Source organism: Wolffia australiana, chromosome 1, assembly GCF_029677425.1.
Source record: "Wolffia australiana isolate 7733 chromosome 1, ASM2967742v1".
In the NCBI taxonomy this organism is placed as follows: Eukaryota; Viridiplantae; Streptophyta; class Magnoliopsida; order Alismatales; family Araceae; genus Wolffia; species Wolffia australiana.
The window spans coordinates 16734026-16747684 of record NC_135835.1 but is presented as its reverse complement, the minus strand read 5'-3'; the positions used below and the strand labels follow the sequence as shown (position 1 = coordinate 16747684).

General features: G+C 44.4%; 3 protein-coding genes and 1 long non-coding RNA gene across 12 annotated transcripts; 2 read left to right on the top strand and 2 right to left on the bottom strand.

Moving 5' to 3' along the window:
- The first annotated feature begins 585 nt into the window (after nucleotides 1-585).
- Nucleotides 586-4784, top strand: LOC144708732 (las1-like family protein). 6 transcript variants are annotated; one of them, XR_013582851.1, is made up of 11 exons: nucleotides 586-845; nucleotides 973-1067; nucleotides 1139-1210; nucleotides 1316-1449; nucleotides 1542-1597; nucleotides 1744-1897; nucleotides 1991-2077; nucleotides 2190-2489; nucleotides 3187-3950; nucleotides 4018-4068; nucleotides 4486-4784. XR_013582851.1 is itself a non-coding variant. In XM_078582172.1 (10 exons), the coding sequence occupies exons 1-9, from the start codon at nucleotides 702-704 to the stop codon at nucleotides 3945-3947; spliced, it is 1803 nt and encodes a 600-aa protein (XP_078438298.1). In that variant the 5' UTR covers nucleotides 586-701; the 3' UTR covers nucleotides 3948-3950; nucleotides 4486-4784. The 6 variants fall into 6 exon arrangements, 5 of the variants coding, with proteins under 5 accessions (XP_078438298.1, XP_078438325.1, XP_078438310.1 ...); XM_078582172.1 differs by lacking the exon at nucleotides 4018-4068; XM_078582199.1 differs by lacking the exon at nucleotides 4486-4784 and having other exon boundaries at nucleotides 1994-2077; nucleotides 2193-2489; nucleotides 3187-4034.
- A 3115-nt stretch (nucleotides 4785-7899) lies between these two features.
- On the bottom strand, nucleotides 7900-10490 carry CRD1 (dicarboxylate diiron protein, putative (Crd1)). The gene is made up of 5 exons (XM_078582126.1): nucleotides 9984-10490; nucleotides 9845-9909; nucleotides 9113-9440; nucleotides 8348-8446; nucleotides 7900-8267 (listed from the first exon to the last, which is right to left on the bottom strand). Exons 1-5 carry the CDS (start codon nucleotides 10419-10421, stop codon nucleotides 8004-8006), a joined length of 1194 nt encoding a protein of 397 aa, XP_078438252.1. The 5' UTR covers nucleotides 10422-10490; the 3' UTR covers nucleotides 7900-8003.
- Nucleotides 10491-10505: 15 nt separating this feature from the next.
- Nucleotides 10506-13437, top strand: LOC144708718 (uncharacterized). Of its 4 annotated transcripts, none has more exons than XR_013582849.1 (4): nucleotides 10506-10650; nucleotides 11686-12424; nucleotides 12496-13081; nucleotides 13173-13437. It is a non-coding gene; the product is annotated as an uncharacterized LOC144708718 (long non-coding RNA). The 4 variants fall into 4 exon arrangements; XR_013582848.1 differs by having other exon boundaries at nucleotides 13162-13437; XR_013582847.1 differs by lacking the exon at nucleotides 13173-13437 and having other exon boundaries at nucleotides 12496-12704; nucleotides 12812-13153.
- On the bottom strand, nucleotides 12047-13343 carry LOC144708707 (putative protein S-acyltransferase 4). Its single transcript, XM_078582135.1, has 4 exons — nucleotides 13170-13343; nucleotides 12781-13089; nucleotides 12483-12713; nucleotides 12047-12412 (listed from the first exon to the last, which is right to left on the bottom strand). Exons 2-4 carry the CDS (start codon nucleotides 13072-13074, stop codon nucleotides 12047-12049), a joined length of 891 nt encoding a protein of 296 aa, XP_078438261.1. The 5' UTR covers nucleotides 13075-13089; nucleotides 13170-13343.
- Nucleotides 13438-13659: the final 222 nt, after the last annotated feature.

Genomic DNA, 13659 nt, shown 5'->3' with positions numbered 1-13659 from the left:
TATATTAACATCTCATGCTGTGGAATATGAAACAGAGTATAAAGGCTATCTCATGGAACTCTTAACATCATGAGTTACTATGTACGTTTAATCCTTCATTTATGTGAGATTTCAAAATGACCAAGGTTGCAGTTAAATGCGAAGTCCTAATTTATCATTCGAGTTAGCACTATTTAATGGTAAACATTATCATAGAACACTTTCATTGATATCTTTAGCACCCTGGACAATTATTTAACAACATCTGAATTTTAGTAAATTTCTTCTTTATATCACAGGTTTATGATCCCACCTTGACCACACAATTACATTTGTAGACCTATTTCTAAGTCCAAGCTAGGGCTTATTTGAAACTCGTAGTTAGCAACTCGTAAGTCACATGCAAAGCAGCATAACATTGCATAAAAGACAATATCAATTTTGAACATCTAGCAATTACATTTGATATATAGCAATTACATAAAATAAGAATCACATAAAGAACAACATAAAAAAGTTCAGACTTAATATTCATGCAATTAATGAATACGTATTATTCTACAAAGGTTGTTAAACCCTCACAAAGAGAAGCAGTGAAGAGGGTTAAACCCTCAGAGTGAGAGAGAAGGATAGATATCCTTCAACTTCTCTCTCTAACTCTCTCTCTTTCTCTCTCTATAATATAGAGAGAGAAGCAGAGAAACTGCAGAAATTCCGAGGATATGGAGCTTGGCATAGTGGATTCCGATGCTGAGATTGGCCCTGGTTACATGCTCGTGCCCTGGTCGAGCTGGGATCAATGGAACTTCGTCAGAAACTCTCTCTTCTCCGCTTCAATCGAATCCGTCAGAGCTGCCCTCGGAAGAGTTAGACCTTCTTCTCCCTGAATTTTACTTCCTAGGGTTTCATTTATCTGAAAATTCTCTCCAACGAATCGATCGGGAAAAGATGAAATACTAGTTAGGGATTTGATTCGTCTTCTGCTTGATTCAGGTCGCGGCGTGGAAAAGCAGGGGATGTCTTCCTGTTGCCGTCGAAGTAACCGCGAGAATTATCGAGATACAACATATGGACCCCTTCTTCTTCGGGTAGGAAGATCTTTGAGATCCATGAACTTGTTCTGTTCGGATTGCCGTATGCCGAATTGTTCTTGGTACAGGAAAGAGGATGCTGGGGTGGTTTTGAACTCAGAAGATATGCTTGCTCTTCTCTACAGCATCACTCTCACGAGGTCCATGGAAGAAACTCTTGACTAATTCTTTAAAATTCTTCTGAATTATATTTCTTTATCGGTTTTTCGTGAAATCAATGTGAATTTTCTCTGTGGCCTTTTCAGGTTTGTGAATGGTTTCACGGAGAAGGTGAGTTATTTTGATGATCATGCTCAGAAACACGGGAGGAAAAAACATTCCATTTCAAACCTTGCAAATGCGATCGGCTTGCCTCGTATGGTGGTTGATATCCGACATGGTGAAGAATTCTATTGTCAAAATTGTTTTTTTTTTCTTTTTTTTGTATTCAGGTGACCAGAAAATGAGTTTTGTTGAATCCCCATTTTCCAGAAAGTTCCCACAATGAGGTGCCTTCACTTCCATTGGTTCGTCTGGCAAGTGTTAAGGTGATTTTCCTTTTCAAATAAAAACCACTTCCAATATTGCTTACATTTGAGATGGGTGAGCAATCGAGGCTTACCAGTTTACGCAGAAGTTTCTCTGAAAAGGGAAAGCTTTATACTTTGCCAATCTGCCTGGTTCTTGATTGCAGGCTCTTGATTGGCTCAAATCTCATTATTGGGAACCTCAAAGGCGAGCCATACCTGATATTCGGAGACAAGTCAGGAGGAGAATTCGTCAGATGAGTTGCATCATGAAAGATAAATCTTCCGAGAAAAGAAATGTTCATCAGATCAAAGAGAAAGGCGAGTTCAGATAATCTGCTGTTTTTCATTATCTTTTAGGATTCTTGATCTTCAAGAATATGATCTTGATATTCTTGAATTGGCTTTATCTAGTAGGGGAGAGACTGTCGGCGGCTCTCAGAATGAACAGTAAACTTTCTTCTTCGATCTCCGGAAAACTTTTATCCTCGAAAAATAAAGGTATCCTGTCATTATCTTCTAAAATAAAACAATCGTCACATTCTGTCAGAACCACAGCTTTCTAGAAATTAGAGTTCAATCCTGCTGACCTCGGTGAATCTACCATTTTAAGGAGCATCAACGCAGATGTCCAAGATCTCGAAGATCGTCTCTGATCTTTATTCTTTGTACCCTCGCGAAGTCACTTCTGAGCTGTTGGAGCTAATCCAATCCCAGTCGTTGGCTCTTTCTGCAAGAACTGCTGTCGAATCTAATTCCTCAACCGAGGATTTGGATCCGCGGATAGTGGGTTTGAACGAATCAAAGGAAATAGTTCGGAAGTTGTCAAGAAAAAGGCCTGGGCTGCTGCTAACAATGCTCGAGGAGATATTTGCGGCCATAGAAGCTGAGGAAAACAAGCGTTCTGATAAAGGTGAGCTTACTTCAATCATCTTCATCCATTCCTGATGTAGGGATTGGCAGTCGTCCTCCGTCCATCATCCGTTGACGTTGTTGGCCAGTGACAATCACACTGACGATGAAAATGACAGTCAATGCCATGTATGATGTAGATAATTTCCCCAGCAATGACCGCGATGACAGAGGGTCTCAGACGGGCAATGCCGATGCTGTCATCGTTGTCGACGATGGGTTTATAATGTGTTTTTATTATTAGAGTCTCTCTATACCAATGTGTCATCTATCCATCTGTCCTCACATAATTTCATTTGATGAACCCTTCCTGTATTCTCATCGTGATGTTATCATCCCAGCTAGTCTCTCTGGATTTCCTTCCTCTCTCACGAGATTTCACTTTCACTCTCTATACCTCCATCTATCTCTATATCTCAATCAACAACTCTTCATTCATCTCATCACAACGTTATCATCTCATCTAGTCCCGCACAGTCTGCATTCTTTCCTGTGCAGTGTTGGTGCAGAAACTATCAAATCCTATGAGTAATATTTTAATATTTGGGAATCTGATGTGTGTCCTTGACGATGTCATTGTAGTGATTTCATCATCCATTTGTCAATGTCATTGTCATGGGTCGTTGATGTTATGGACGAGGCCATGTCGATCCCTATCCTGAAGATTTTCTGACTGGTGCTTATTTTTGCTCTCTCAGTTATGGACAAGGCCAATTCTCGCATCAATCTTCTCTCCCCGTTGGTCCTTTGGCTGTCGTCAACTCTGAAGGACTTCAAGAATTCCGGCCACGTGTCACTCTCTGACGATAGCTGGATGATATCTTCAAACAGCAAGAAGTCCACCCCCAAAGTCTCCGTGAAAGAGATCTTACGCAGGTGCCTTGTTCTTTCATCCTCCGGCAACCAGCATCTCCTCGATTCCTGCGCCTTCCTCGCCAGTACACTCGCAGATGATCGCATCATCAAAGGAATTCAAGAACTGTCATCAACAATCACCTCACAGAAGCCAAAATCTAAGCCAGAGAATGGCATTGCCTGTTCGGAAATCCAGATCTACCTCGAAGAAAGATCGATCAGGCAGGCATCAGCAAAGATCGAAGGGCTCAAATCAAAGCGGAAGGCCGAAGATGCTGGATCGACGAAGAAAGCGAGATGGACAGTGGACAAGGAGTGGATTCCATGCCCAATTGGGACGCTAACGTGTCCCCTCAGCTCCACATACTCTGTTCCGATTCTCGACAAGGCGGTGGTCGTCTCTGATGATCACGGCGACAGCGATCGTCAATTGTCGGAAGAGGTGGAATTTGACAAGCCAGATAGAGTTGAAGAGGTTGAAGATGGAAGAAGAAATCTTGTTGGTTCACCGATGGAAGGCTTGCTGCTGATCGACGGGGTCTGGAGAGCTGTCGGGAGGGAGGAACTTCTTCTCATCCAGTCTGCTGTGAGGATATTAGCGTAGGGGGTATGCTTGTGTTCTCATTGCACATAGATTTTTGCCAGGAGAGTTGAAATTTGAAATTCATTTACAGGCCGTTGGTTTCTAGAAGCTTGATGACTGGATTGCTTATTCTCAGAGACGGGTAGGGATGGATGGACAGACGATGATTAGCGCTCTTCCATCTACATCTCATCATCATCACCATTCCATAATCAGTCCCTCTCTATTTTGCTCTTGTTCCATCCACCTGATCACCAGGACCCGTGTCTCTCATTCCCTCTCGCTCTCTCCCTCTTGATCCAGCTCTCTTTCCCTCTCCACTTACTTGGTTTTCATTTCCTCTCCGTCATCCGTCCATCATTTCAGTCATTTTCCTGTTGTCATTTTCGTCATCCTTCATCTCAGACAAATGCCTGATGACTTCGTACAGCCATCATTTCCAGAATGACTTCGAACAACCTCATCCGACCACTGGTTTAATGGATTACGGATGACGATATATAATCTGTTATTTGTTGTTGGCTTCTAGAAGATTGATGACTGGCTTGCCCATTTTCAGAGACTGGTAGAGATGAAAGACGGATGACGAACGATGGTCTTCGGCCTACATTTTCTCATTGTCCAAAAACCGGGAGATGTGAAGACCGGTTTGAAATTCGGACTGCATATAGAGCACTTCCTAGGTAAGCCACACTGAACATCACACATAGCACAGAGCTTTGTGTGGTGTGAATGTGAGAATTCATCTGAATTTTGAATTAAATAGAAAAAAGGTGAACTGCTTGGACATATGAACTTAGAAACCTGTGGGGATTCATCTATTACAAGTTTCTGATACTGGATTCTTCATCTCCATAAGGTGCTGTGAAGAGAGATAATGACAGATAGAGAAAACAATGTTGGAGCATCGCACCGGCTTTCTCTCTCTTCTCCCTCTCTCTCTCACTAGTTGCCAAACAAAACGCTTGGAAGAGAGATTGAAGAGTTTATCTGAGTGGTAGCCGAGTGTGCTGGCCTTGTGGGGGAAGGAAATGAAGGACCTGCACACAAATATCCATGCACAGTGTTCTGGGGAGAGAAAATATCAATGGACAAAGAGAGAAAGTGCACATGTGGGAAGGAAACTTAGTTCAAGTGTAATGGGGGGAGAGGACCTTCCTCCACTGACATCACCTCCTGCCTCACGCGGAGAAGGGGGAAAGAGAGAGAGATAGGGAGAAGGACAAGTGGTGGTAATTTTCACATAACATGGAAGCTGTGAGTGTTTTCGTTGCTGAACAAGTGAGTGTAATCTATCAGTGACAGAGGGAGATAGGTCACCGGTGGCATCATCGGCTGGAATGTGTGTTCTTGGCTGTTCATTGACATCCTTTGTTGTTTTATCGCCACGAACATCTCCGGCATGATAAGAAAGAAGTACCCCCATGGCGCGCCACCGGGTGGCAAGCCCTGCACTGATACTGGCAGCTCTACCACTGGGCCCATGTTCATTACGTTTCACATTTGATTGTTGCTGGACAGTATTTTCATGACCACCCATCTGAGCTATCATGGCATTGTGGCTAATCGGCTGCCAACGATATCTGCCCATTTTTTTTTCGGACTGCCGCCACCACCATCTCCAGGGAAGGACACAGTCCGGTCTCCGTCCGGTATTAGCAAAAACCTAAACCTATACCTGAAGTTCAGTCTGGTCTTGGTCCTGTCTCGATCCAGTCTGGTGTATTTAAGGTCAGGTTGACCAATCAAAGAGAAATTCAATGCCAATCTAAAAAAAATTAAGTGAATTGTTAAAAATGTTTTTAAGTTAAAAGTAGAGAATGAGAGAGTAAGAGCATCATTGTGAGAATAAGGGAGTGAAAAAGTGACAGACTTAGAGGAGGAGAGAGTGATAGTGGGAGAGGAGAGGGAGATGCAGATAATGAGATACTGAGAGAGGAAGATAAAGAGAAAATGAGACAGTGAGAGAGAGAGATAATGAGAGAGTATGATATGGAAAGAGTGAGAGGATGAGAATGGGAGAAAGAGAGAGGGAGAGGGTGGAAGATGATATAATATAATATAATACAATATAGTATAATATAATACAATATTAAATATTTTAAATATGAATAGTCTTCGGTCTGGTTCATCATAAGAAATGGAACCAGACCTGACTTTGGTCAGACCATGTCCTTCCCTAGCCATCGCTGCCCTCGCCACCGCCAAGTTGGCCGTTTCCATGGTTGTTCCTGTCATTCTTGCTGTCATGGCCATTGCCGCTGCTCTTGTTGCTTCTGTAGTCGCGGATCCCACTGCTGCCCAGCTTTCTTCTCTCCAGCGCGCTGCTAATATAATGCAGGGACGTGGACGGGACAGTTTTTTCGTCCCAGGACAAAAAATCATCCCATCCGCGAGGCTGGAGGAAAACTGGGAAGGAAATTTGTCTCAGGACGAAAAAATCAACCCGTTTGCGAGGTTGGACAAAATCGGGGATGGAAATTCGTCCCGAGACGAACGGACGGGACGGTTTTCGTCCACTCGGTCGAAAAAACTCTCCCGCCCGCGCCCCCGGACTGATTCCGGACGTTGGACGGGACGACGCCCGGAATCAGTCCAGGGACACGGACGGGACGGCATTTTCGACCGAGACCTCCGGACGGGACGGGACATGCGACATTACCTTTCTTCCTGCCATGGAAAGGGCAATCATTTGTGCGAATTTGTGTAATGTGCGTTGCGAATTTCCACACAAGGGTTTTGGTGCTACCGAGGTCTGCACTGCACTACCTTCCGTAACTCTCGATCCCTACCGTCATCCGTTCTTCCTTTCTTTCATTTCCTGTTGTCATTTCCCGTCATCCGTCATCTGGGGTGAATGATGGATGATTAATGACGGGATGACGTTGGCACAACCTTCCGTCCAGTAGTTGATAGATGACGGATGATGATTAATTATTTGCTGTATGCTTCTAGAAGCTTGACTGAGAGGGGATCCTGCCACGTATAAATTTGAAAGAAAGCCGGATTATTTTTTGAATGATTGGCACTCGATCGAAGTCCGGGCGGCACAGAAGAACTGTTCTAGCAGGACGGATTTTATCACTAATCTTTATCGCGACTGCTTTTGTAAGTAACCAAAATTTCGGAGGAGGATTTTCTCTCCGAATCAATACTCATCAGAAGATTTTGATTTCTTAAGAGAGGCTGCGAACGGTATGATCTTGTTCCGATCGCAGTACGGCCGTCTTTTTTACCGTGGCGCGGACAGATTTCCATTTTCTTGTCCTGATTTCAATGAATTCTCGTGGCAGAGTTGGAGTGAAATTTTGATCATACGTATAAATAGAATTGTATTTGATTTGTATCATCTATACAGTCGGAGACTGCAAACGGTATGATCATGTTCCGATAGCAATACGGCTACCTTGTTTAAACGTGGCATGAACAGATTTCCATTCTCTTGTCCTCATTGCAATGAATTCTCGAAGAAGAGTTGGAGTGAAATTTTGATCTCACGTATAAATAGAATTGTATTTGATTTGTATCATCTATACAGTCGGAGACTGCAAACGGTATGATCATGTTCCGATCGCAATACGGCTACCTTGTTTAAACGTGGAGGGAACAGATTTCCATTGTCTTGTCCTCATTTCAATGAATTCTCGTAGAAAAGTTAGAGTGAAATTCTGTTCTTCCGTATTTATATAATTGAAGTGATTTGTATCATCCATACAGTCAGAGACAGGATCTAATATTATTTTTAGAGATTGGAAACTCAATGATCTTGTTCCGGTCGCGATAAGGCTGCCTCTTTTTACCGTGGAACTTGCAGATTTCCGATTTCTTGTCCTCATTTCTATGAATTATCGTGACACAGTTGGCGATCAGAGACCGGATCTAACATTTTTTTCATCTCTGGCAACAGAAGCGGAATTTCCGCGATCGTTGAGTGGTTTGGCCGAGAATAAGAGTGAAATTATTCAAAGAGGTGTTGGTAAAAATGTTGTAAGATCAAGCTAGCGTTTGGGCGGAGTATTCGGCTATTCTTCACAACAAGAAGATCAATGGAATCGACATCTTCCTCATTCAACGAGCTTAGTAAACGATCTGCGGCTCAAAGTCGGCGAAATCTACAGATCCGGACTCGATGGGGGGCATGAGATAGGCCGCGAGGATCTCGGAAACGAGAGCTGCAACCAGAGGAACCTTCTTCAAGTTCTTCACCAGAGGAATCTCGTCGCTCTCCCCAACAGCGAGCAGCCTCTGGTTGATTTCCACCATCCTGTCCAGCTTCCTCTTGAACTCTGGGTTCTCCACGTCCGGCACTGCTGGGAAGATCCTCGCCGATGTCCGATTGGTCTGCAACCAAGAAACTTTGGTAAATTCCACTGACAACATCAAAATACCCACAAAAAGGAAGAATCAATCCGCCAAATCACCTCGATGATGACGTGCATGTCAAATTCCTTGGTGTTCAGCCCAATCCCCTCGTAGAATGCGGTTCGCTGGCAGTCGTTCAAGTACATGGTCACATACACCTGCAATTTCAACAAGGTCAGAAAACGGTCGAAGATCACTAGTAGATGTGGTCGTTCTGTTTGATCTTGTGCGAATTTGTGCGAATTATTCGTTTTGTTTAGTTTAACGAACAGAGCAGAACGAACAATTTTCACAAATTCAAAACGAACAGGGTCAGGCTGGTGTAATTACAACAAGGTCAGAAAACGGATGAAGATCACAAGTATATGTGGTCGTTCTGTTCTTTTGGTGCGAAATTGTGCGAATTGTTCGTTCTGTTTGGTTATCTGAACAGAACAGAACGAGCAATTTTCACAAATTCGAAAAGAACAGGGTCAGGGCCGTGTAATTACAACAAGCTCAGAAAATGGATGAAGATCACAAGTAGATGTGGTCGTTCTGCTCTTTTTGTGCGAATTTGTGCGAATTGTTCATTCTCTTTGGTTTTCCGAACAGAACAGAACGAACAATTCTCACAAATTCGAAACGAACAGCCCACAGACCCGTGTGCAGTTCTTTTTTTCTAATTTTGTGCGAATGTATGCGAATTTTGTTCATTTTTGAAAAAAAAAAACAGAACAAAGAACAAGGCCCTGTGCGGTTCTTTTGTGCAATTTTTTTGATAGTTTCAAATGAACAGAACAGAACAACCATGTCTATCTCAAGTAAGAACAAGGGAGGATTACCGAGAGGCAGAAGAAGCGGGACCAGAGCTTTGCCTTCCAGTCGTTGAGGAACTGGGGCTGGGCCTTGAGGAGAGCAGAGAAGAAGTCGCCATGGCGGTTCTCGTCCTGGCACCAGTTTTCAAAGTACTTGAAGATGGGGTAGACCTGGAACTCCGGGTTGGCCTTGAGATGGCGGTAGATGGTGATGTATCTCCAGTATCCGATCTTCTCGGAGAGGTAAGTGGCGTAGAAGATGAACTTGGGCTTGAAGAAGGTGTACTTCCTGGCCTTGGTCAGGAACCCGAGGTCCAGAGCAAGGTTGAAGTCAGACAGCCCCTTGTTCAAAAACCTGAGGCCAAAAACCCCAGAATCAAGAAAAGCCCACAATCAAGAAAAAACACCAGAATCAGGGAAAACCCAGAATCAGGAAAAACCCAGAATCAAGGAAAACCCAGAATCAGGAAAAACCCAGAATCAGGAAAAACCCAGAATCAAGGATAACCCAGAATCAGGAAAAACCCAGAATCAAGAAAAACCCAGAATCAGGAAAAACCCAGAATCAGGAAAAACCCAGAATCAGGAAAAACCCAGAACCAGGAAAAACCCAGAATCAGGAAAAACCCAGAATCAGGAAAAACCCCAGAATCAAGAAAAACCCAGAATCAAGAAAAAACCCAGAATCAAGAAAAAACCCAGAATCAGAAAAAACCCAGAATCAAGAAAAACCCAGAATCAAGAAGTTTGAAGACTTACCCGGCGTGCCTGGCCTCGTCCCTGGACATGAGGGAGAAGATCTCCGCCACTACGGGGTTGGTTTTCTGAACAGAGAATCCGAGAAAAAGGTCAGTCTTTCCTTGAAAAAACTTGCAATTTTCTATTAAAAAAAACGGACCTTGAGCCGGCGGCCGAGCTCCTTATAAAGAAGAAAACCGGAGAACTCTGCAGTGCAGGAGCGCTCCAGGAACTCGACGAAGATCTGGCGAAGAGGGCCTTGCATTTTATCGGCGGCTTCTTTGAAGGCGGGGTTACGGACGAAGTGGGTCTGGTTGTAGTCGGTCTTGAACTCGTTCAGCAGAGCCTCGAACTCCACCTGGTTCAAGTTCTTGTTGATCTCCGTGTTGAACAGCGCCTCCATCTCGTCGAAGTCCGTGGTGTAAAACCTCGGCGTGAGCAGCGTCTCTTTGATTTCAGTCTTGGCAGTCTTCTTCGGCCGCGCCGGCGGGGCCGCCGACATGCGCACGGCCGCCGGCGGGCGCCGCGCGCCGAGCCTGGCGGCGCCGCCGCCGAGCCTGTTGACGGGCTTGAAGAGGGCGAGCTCTGCCGTCGCCATATCTCTCTCTCTCTCTGTCTCTCAGGCAAGTTACTCCTTTTCCCTCGCTGTCTCCCTCTCCTTTGAAGCCTGCGCAGGGATGAGATGATAGAATAGCAGGGGGGTTCTATTATCCGGTGGAATCCACGGCTGTAAATGGGATTGCGCCACGTGTTCTTCGGCTGGGCCCGGTTTCATCTCGGCCGGAAATCTGAGGAACTGGCCGTGCGCGCTCCACGTCTCCTCTGAGGTACTCCCCTGAACTTCCCCCCGCCTCTCGTTGATTCTCAGCCAGGAAGTTGGATTTTCTCTTCTTTTTTGTGGATTTCCCTGGAAAAAATCTGTCTTTGTGCTGGGATTTGTGTTGAACATTCAGGACTAGGAATAAGTCCCAGGGTGAACCCAGATCAGGAGGGGAAGTAAACTGCTAAATGTATAGATTTTTTAACTTTTTTAGGAAAAGTATAAAAGTCTCCTCTCCACGTACTCCCCTGAACTCCCCCGCCTCTCTTCAATCGTCAGGCAGGAAGTTGGATTTTCTCTTCTTTTATGTGGATTTCCCTGGAAAAAATCTGTCTTTTTGGCTTGTGCAAGGATTTGTGTTGGACATTTAGGACTAGGATTAAGTCCCAGGGTGAACCCAGATCAGGAGGGGAAGTAAACTGTTAAAATATATAGATTTAAATTTTTTTAGGAAAAAGTATAAAAGTCATCCCTGCTTACACCTCCTGCCTTCCACTCCGGGTCCCCCATTCCCCGGCTTGATGATGGAGACTGTGGGGTTAAGTTCGGAGTTTGAACGGAGCTCGTCATAGACACCCGTATCGAGCTCATTGCAGCTGGGGAAAATTTGACCATCGACGATCACCTGCATGATGAAGAGGAGCTCTTCTTCCAAGGCAGACTGCAAGAACTCATTGCGAGCTCTTACTTTGTTGTACATTTTTCCTGATCTATTTACCCTGGTGGTTGATTCATAACCAGCCGTGTTAAAGATGGTTATGTGGATGGTCAACATAACCATCAACATGATTTTTACTTTGACTTTGACTTGTCAACTGACCGCACCGAGCTTGTGGTAGACACCCGTACGAGTTCATTATGGCAAAGAAGAGCTTTTCTTCATAGGCAGAGGCAGGCATCTAGAACCCATGGCAACCTCTTCCTATATCACATTTTTCAAGTTCATTCATAACCAGCCATTTGAAAGATGGTTATGTTGATGACCATAACCATCAACATGATTTTTACTTTGACTTTGACATTGACTTATCAAACTGACCAGACCGAGCTTGTGGTAGACACCCGTATCGAGTTCGCTGTGGCTGGAGAAAATTTGACCATCAGCAAACACCCTCTTGACAAAGAAGGAGCTCTTCTTCATAGGCATGCAACCTCTTCCTATGTAATACATTTTTCATGTTCATTCATAACCAGCCATTTGAAAGAAGATTATGTTGATGGTCAAATCACACACATCTTCATTGCTTTTTTTACTTTGACGTTGACATTGACTTGTCAACCTGACAGAAAGGAAAGATAGACTAAACTCTCTCAAAACGTTAGGTCTGACCTTGAGTCAAGAGAAACATACAGGGGGGTTCGATAAAGTCAACGCAGGCTCTCATTTCTGGGGGTAGAGAGAGTCAACGCTGGCCGGTTGACTTGTCAACCAGCGGGCTGGGGAAATCGAAGGGTCTCCATTCGTCGGCGTCGTCCACGTTCTTCTTCCTGCTGCTGACATCACCGAAGAAATCCCCAAAATCAGTCCTGCCGGAAAAAACCTCACTTCCCATCGCCAAATCCACCTTTTCAATCCGACTGCTGAGATCCGCAGCTCTCTTCGGTGTCATCTGCAGAGCTTCTTGCTGTTCTTGAGCCAATTTCGAACGAAAATCGTTCATCGAAGGCGGGATTTCAGAGAAGAACAAGGACATGAAGTTCTTCGCAATCCCCTTGTTGTAAGGATTGCCGTTCTTCTCGTACCGATAGCGGAAATTCTCGTACGTCGTCTGCGCAAATGGGTCAGAAATTTTGAAATTTTTTGATGATTGAAATGAAATTTGTAGCTTGAATTTGCACCTGGTTCGTGCAGATCAGATACGTGTGGAAAACTGTCAGCCCGCCGACGAACCAGACGGCTATGAAAGTATAAATGATCAAGATCAGAGAGAGGACTTCTCCCAGCATAGACTTCCAAATCGATCCGTAATGACGTTTTCTCTCGATGATATTCAGCCATGAGAAGGTGAACACGTACAAGCAGAGAATCGTCGAAGACGATATGAACAAGTAGAAGAACCGGTAGTTCCTCTGCATTACCCCAAATCAAACCTTAGTTTTATTCTCTAGAAAACTGAATTTCTGTCGAAGAACTTACAATTCCGATACACTGTCCCACCCATGGGCAGTGATGATCGAATCTCTGAACGCAGTTATTGCAAATCGAGCAATGGGAAGCGCGAGGTGGGCGATAGAACAAGCAAGTATCGCAGAACTTAACTTTCACGGAGAAGCCGTTTACAAAGATTTCTTTGGTTCTTGGAAGCTGAGAGTTCTGGGCTACCCCTGTCACCCACTCCACAGAAGCCGAAGTTCTATCAAGAACTTCATCAGGCTCAGGAGGCTGCCGATTCCTGGGGATTATTCCCGGGTCTCTTCCCGAAGTCAGCATAAGAAACGTAAGATTCTGCAATGTTTTTCAACAAGATCAAATTCTTAATTTTTTTTTTTTGCTCTGAGTTATGAACTTATGATCAAGGAGCAAACCAGTAGAGTTACAACGGCGGCCACGATCAGAACGGGCAGTCCGAGGATATCAGGTTGATTTCCTCGATTGTGAATTACGATTCTTGCGATTACTTGGCTGCAGAACGCAATCGACGGGGCTGCTACTAAAACCGTTGAAACGAGTATTGATCCTGCGTCTGGACCGAAGATCAGCCTCCCCCCGCAGAAAAATTTCTGAAAATCGAAGCTATCAGACGGAAATTTAATTGTTAATGAGAAGAAGAGAAGGAATTGGGCGTTTTACGTTGTTTCCTTTCCAAGATTGGTACAAAGGCTTCGGCTGTGGATCCATGGAAAGAAAATCAATCTGTTGGTAGAACAGATGGGAAGAAGAGATGAAATTTCTCAGATTAATGGCGGATTGACCGCGATCTTGCCAAATTCTTGCATCAGATTAAGGGAAAATTTTCTGCCCCTTTCCCTGTTCTTCTTCATTCCTGCTCCACCTTTCCTCCTAAGGTGGTGGCGC

Excerpts from the sequence above, each read along its gene's own strand:
- CRD1 (XM_078582126.1), bottom strand. The coding sequence starts at position 10,421 with ATGGCGACGGCAGAGCTCGCCCTCTTCAAGCCCGTCAACAGGCTCGGC. Across the intron at positions 9,441-9,844 it reads GACGAGGCCAGGCACGCCGG|GTTTTTGAACAAGGGGCTGT; the intron begins GTAAGTCTTCAA and ends TTTTGGCCTCAG. Across the intron at positions 8,447-9,112 it reads CCCGCTTCTTCTGCCTCTCG|GTGTATGTGACCATGTACTT; the intron begins GTAATCCTCCCT and ends TTGAAATTGCAG.
- LOC144708707 (XM_078582135.1), bottom strand. The coding sequence starts at position 13,074 with ATGCTGACTTCGGGAAGAGACCCGGGAATAATCCCCAGGAATCGGCAG. Across the intron at positions 12,714-12,780 it reads TGGGACAGTGTATCGGAATT|AGGAACTACCGGTTCTTCTA; the intron begins GTAAGTTCTTCG and ends GGGGTAATGCAG. Across the intron at positions 12,413-12,482 it reads ATCTGATCTGCACGAACCAG|ACGACGTACGAGAATTTCCG; the intron begins GTGCAAATTCAA and ends CCATTTGCGCAG.
- LOC144708732 (XM_078582172.1), top strand. The coding sequence starts at position 702 with ATGGAGCTTGGCATAGTGGATTCCGATGCTGAGATTGGCCCTGGTTAC. Across the intron at positions 1,068-1,138 it reads ATGGACCCCTTCTTCTTCGG|GAAAGAGGATGCTGGGGTGG; the intron begins GTAGGAAGATCT and ends TTCTTGGTACAG. Across the intron at positions 1,598-1,743 it reads TTCGTCTGGCAAGTGTTAAG|GCTCTTGATTGGCTCAAATC; the intron begins GTGATTTTCCTT and ends TCTTGATTGCAG.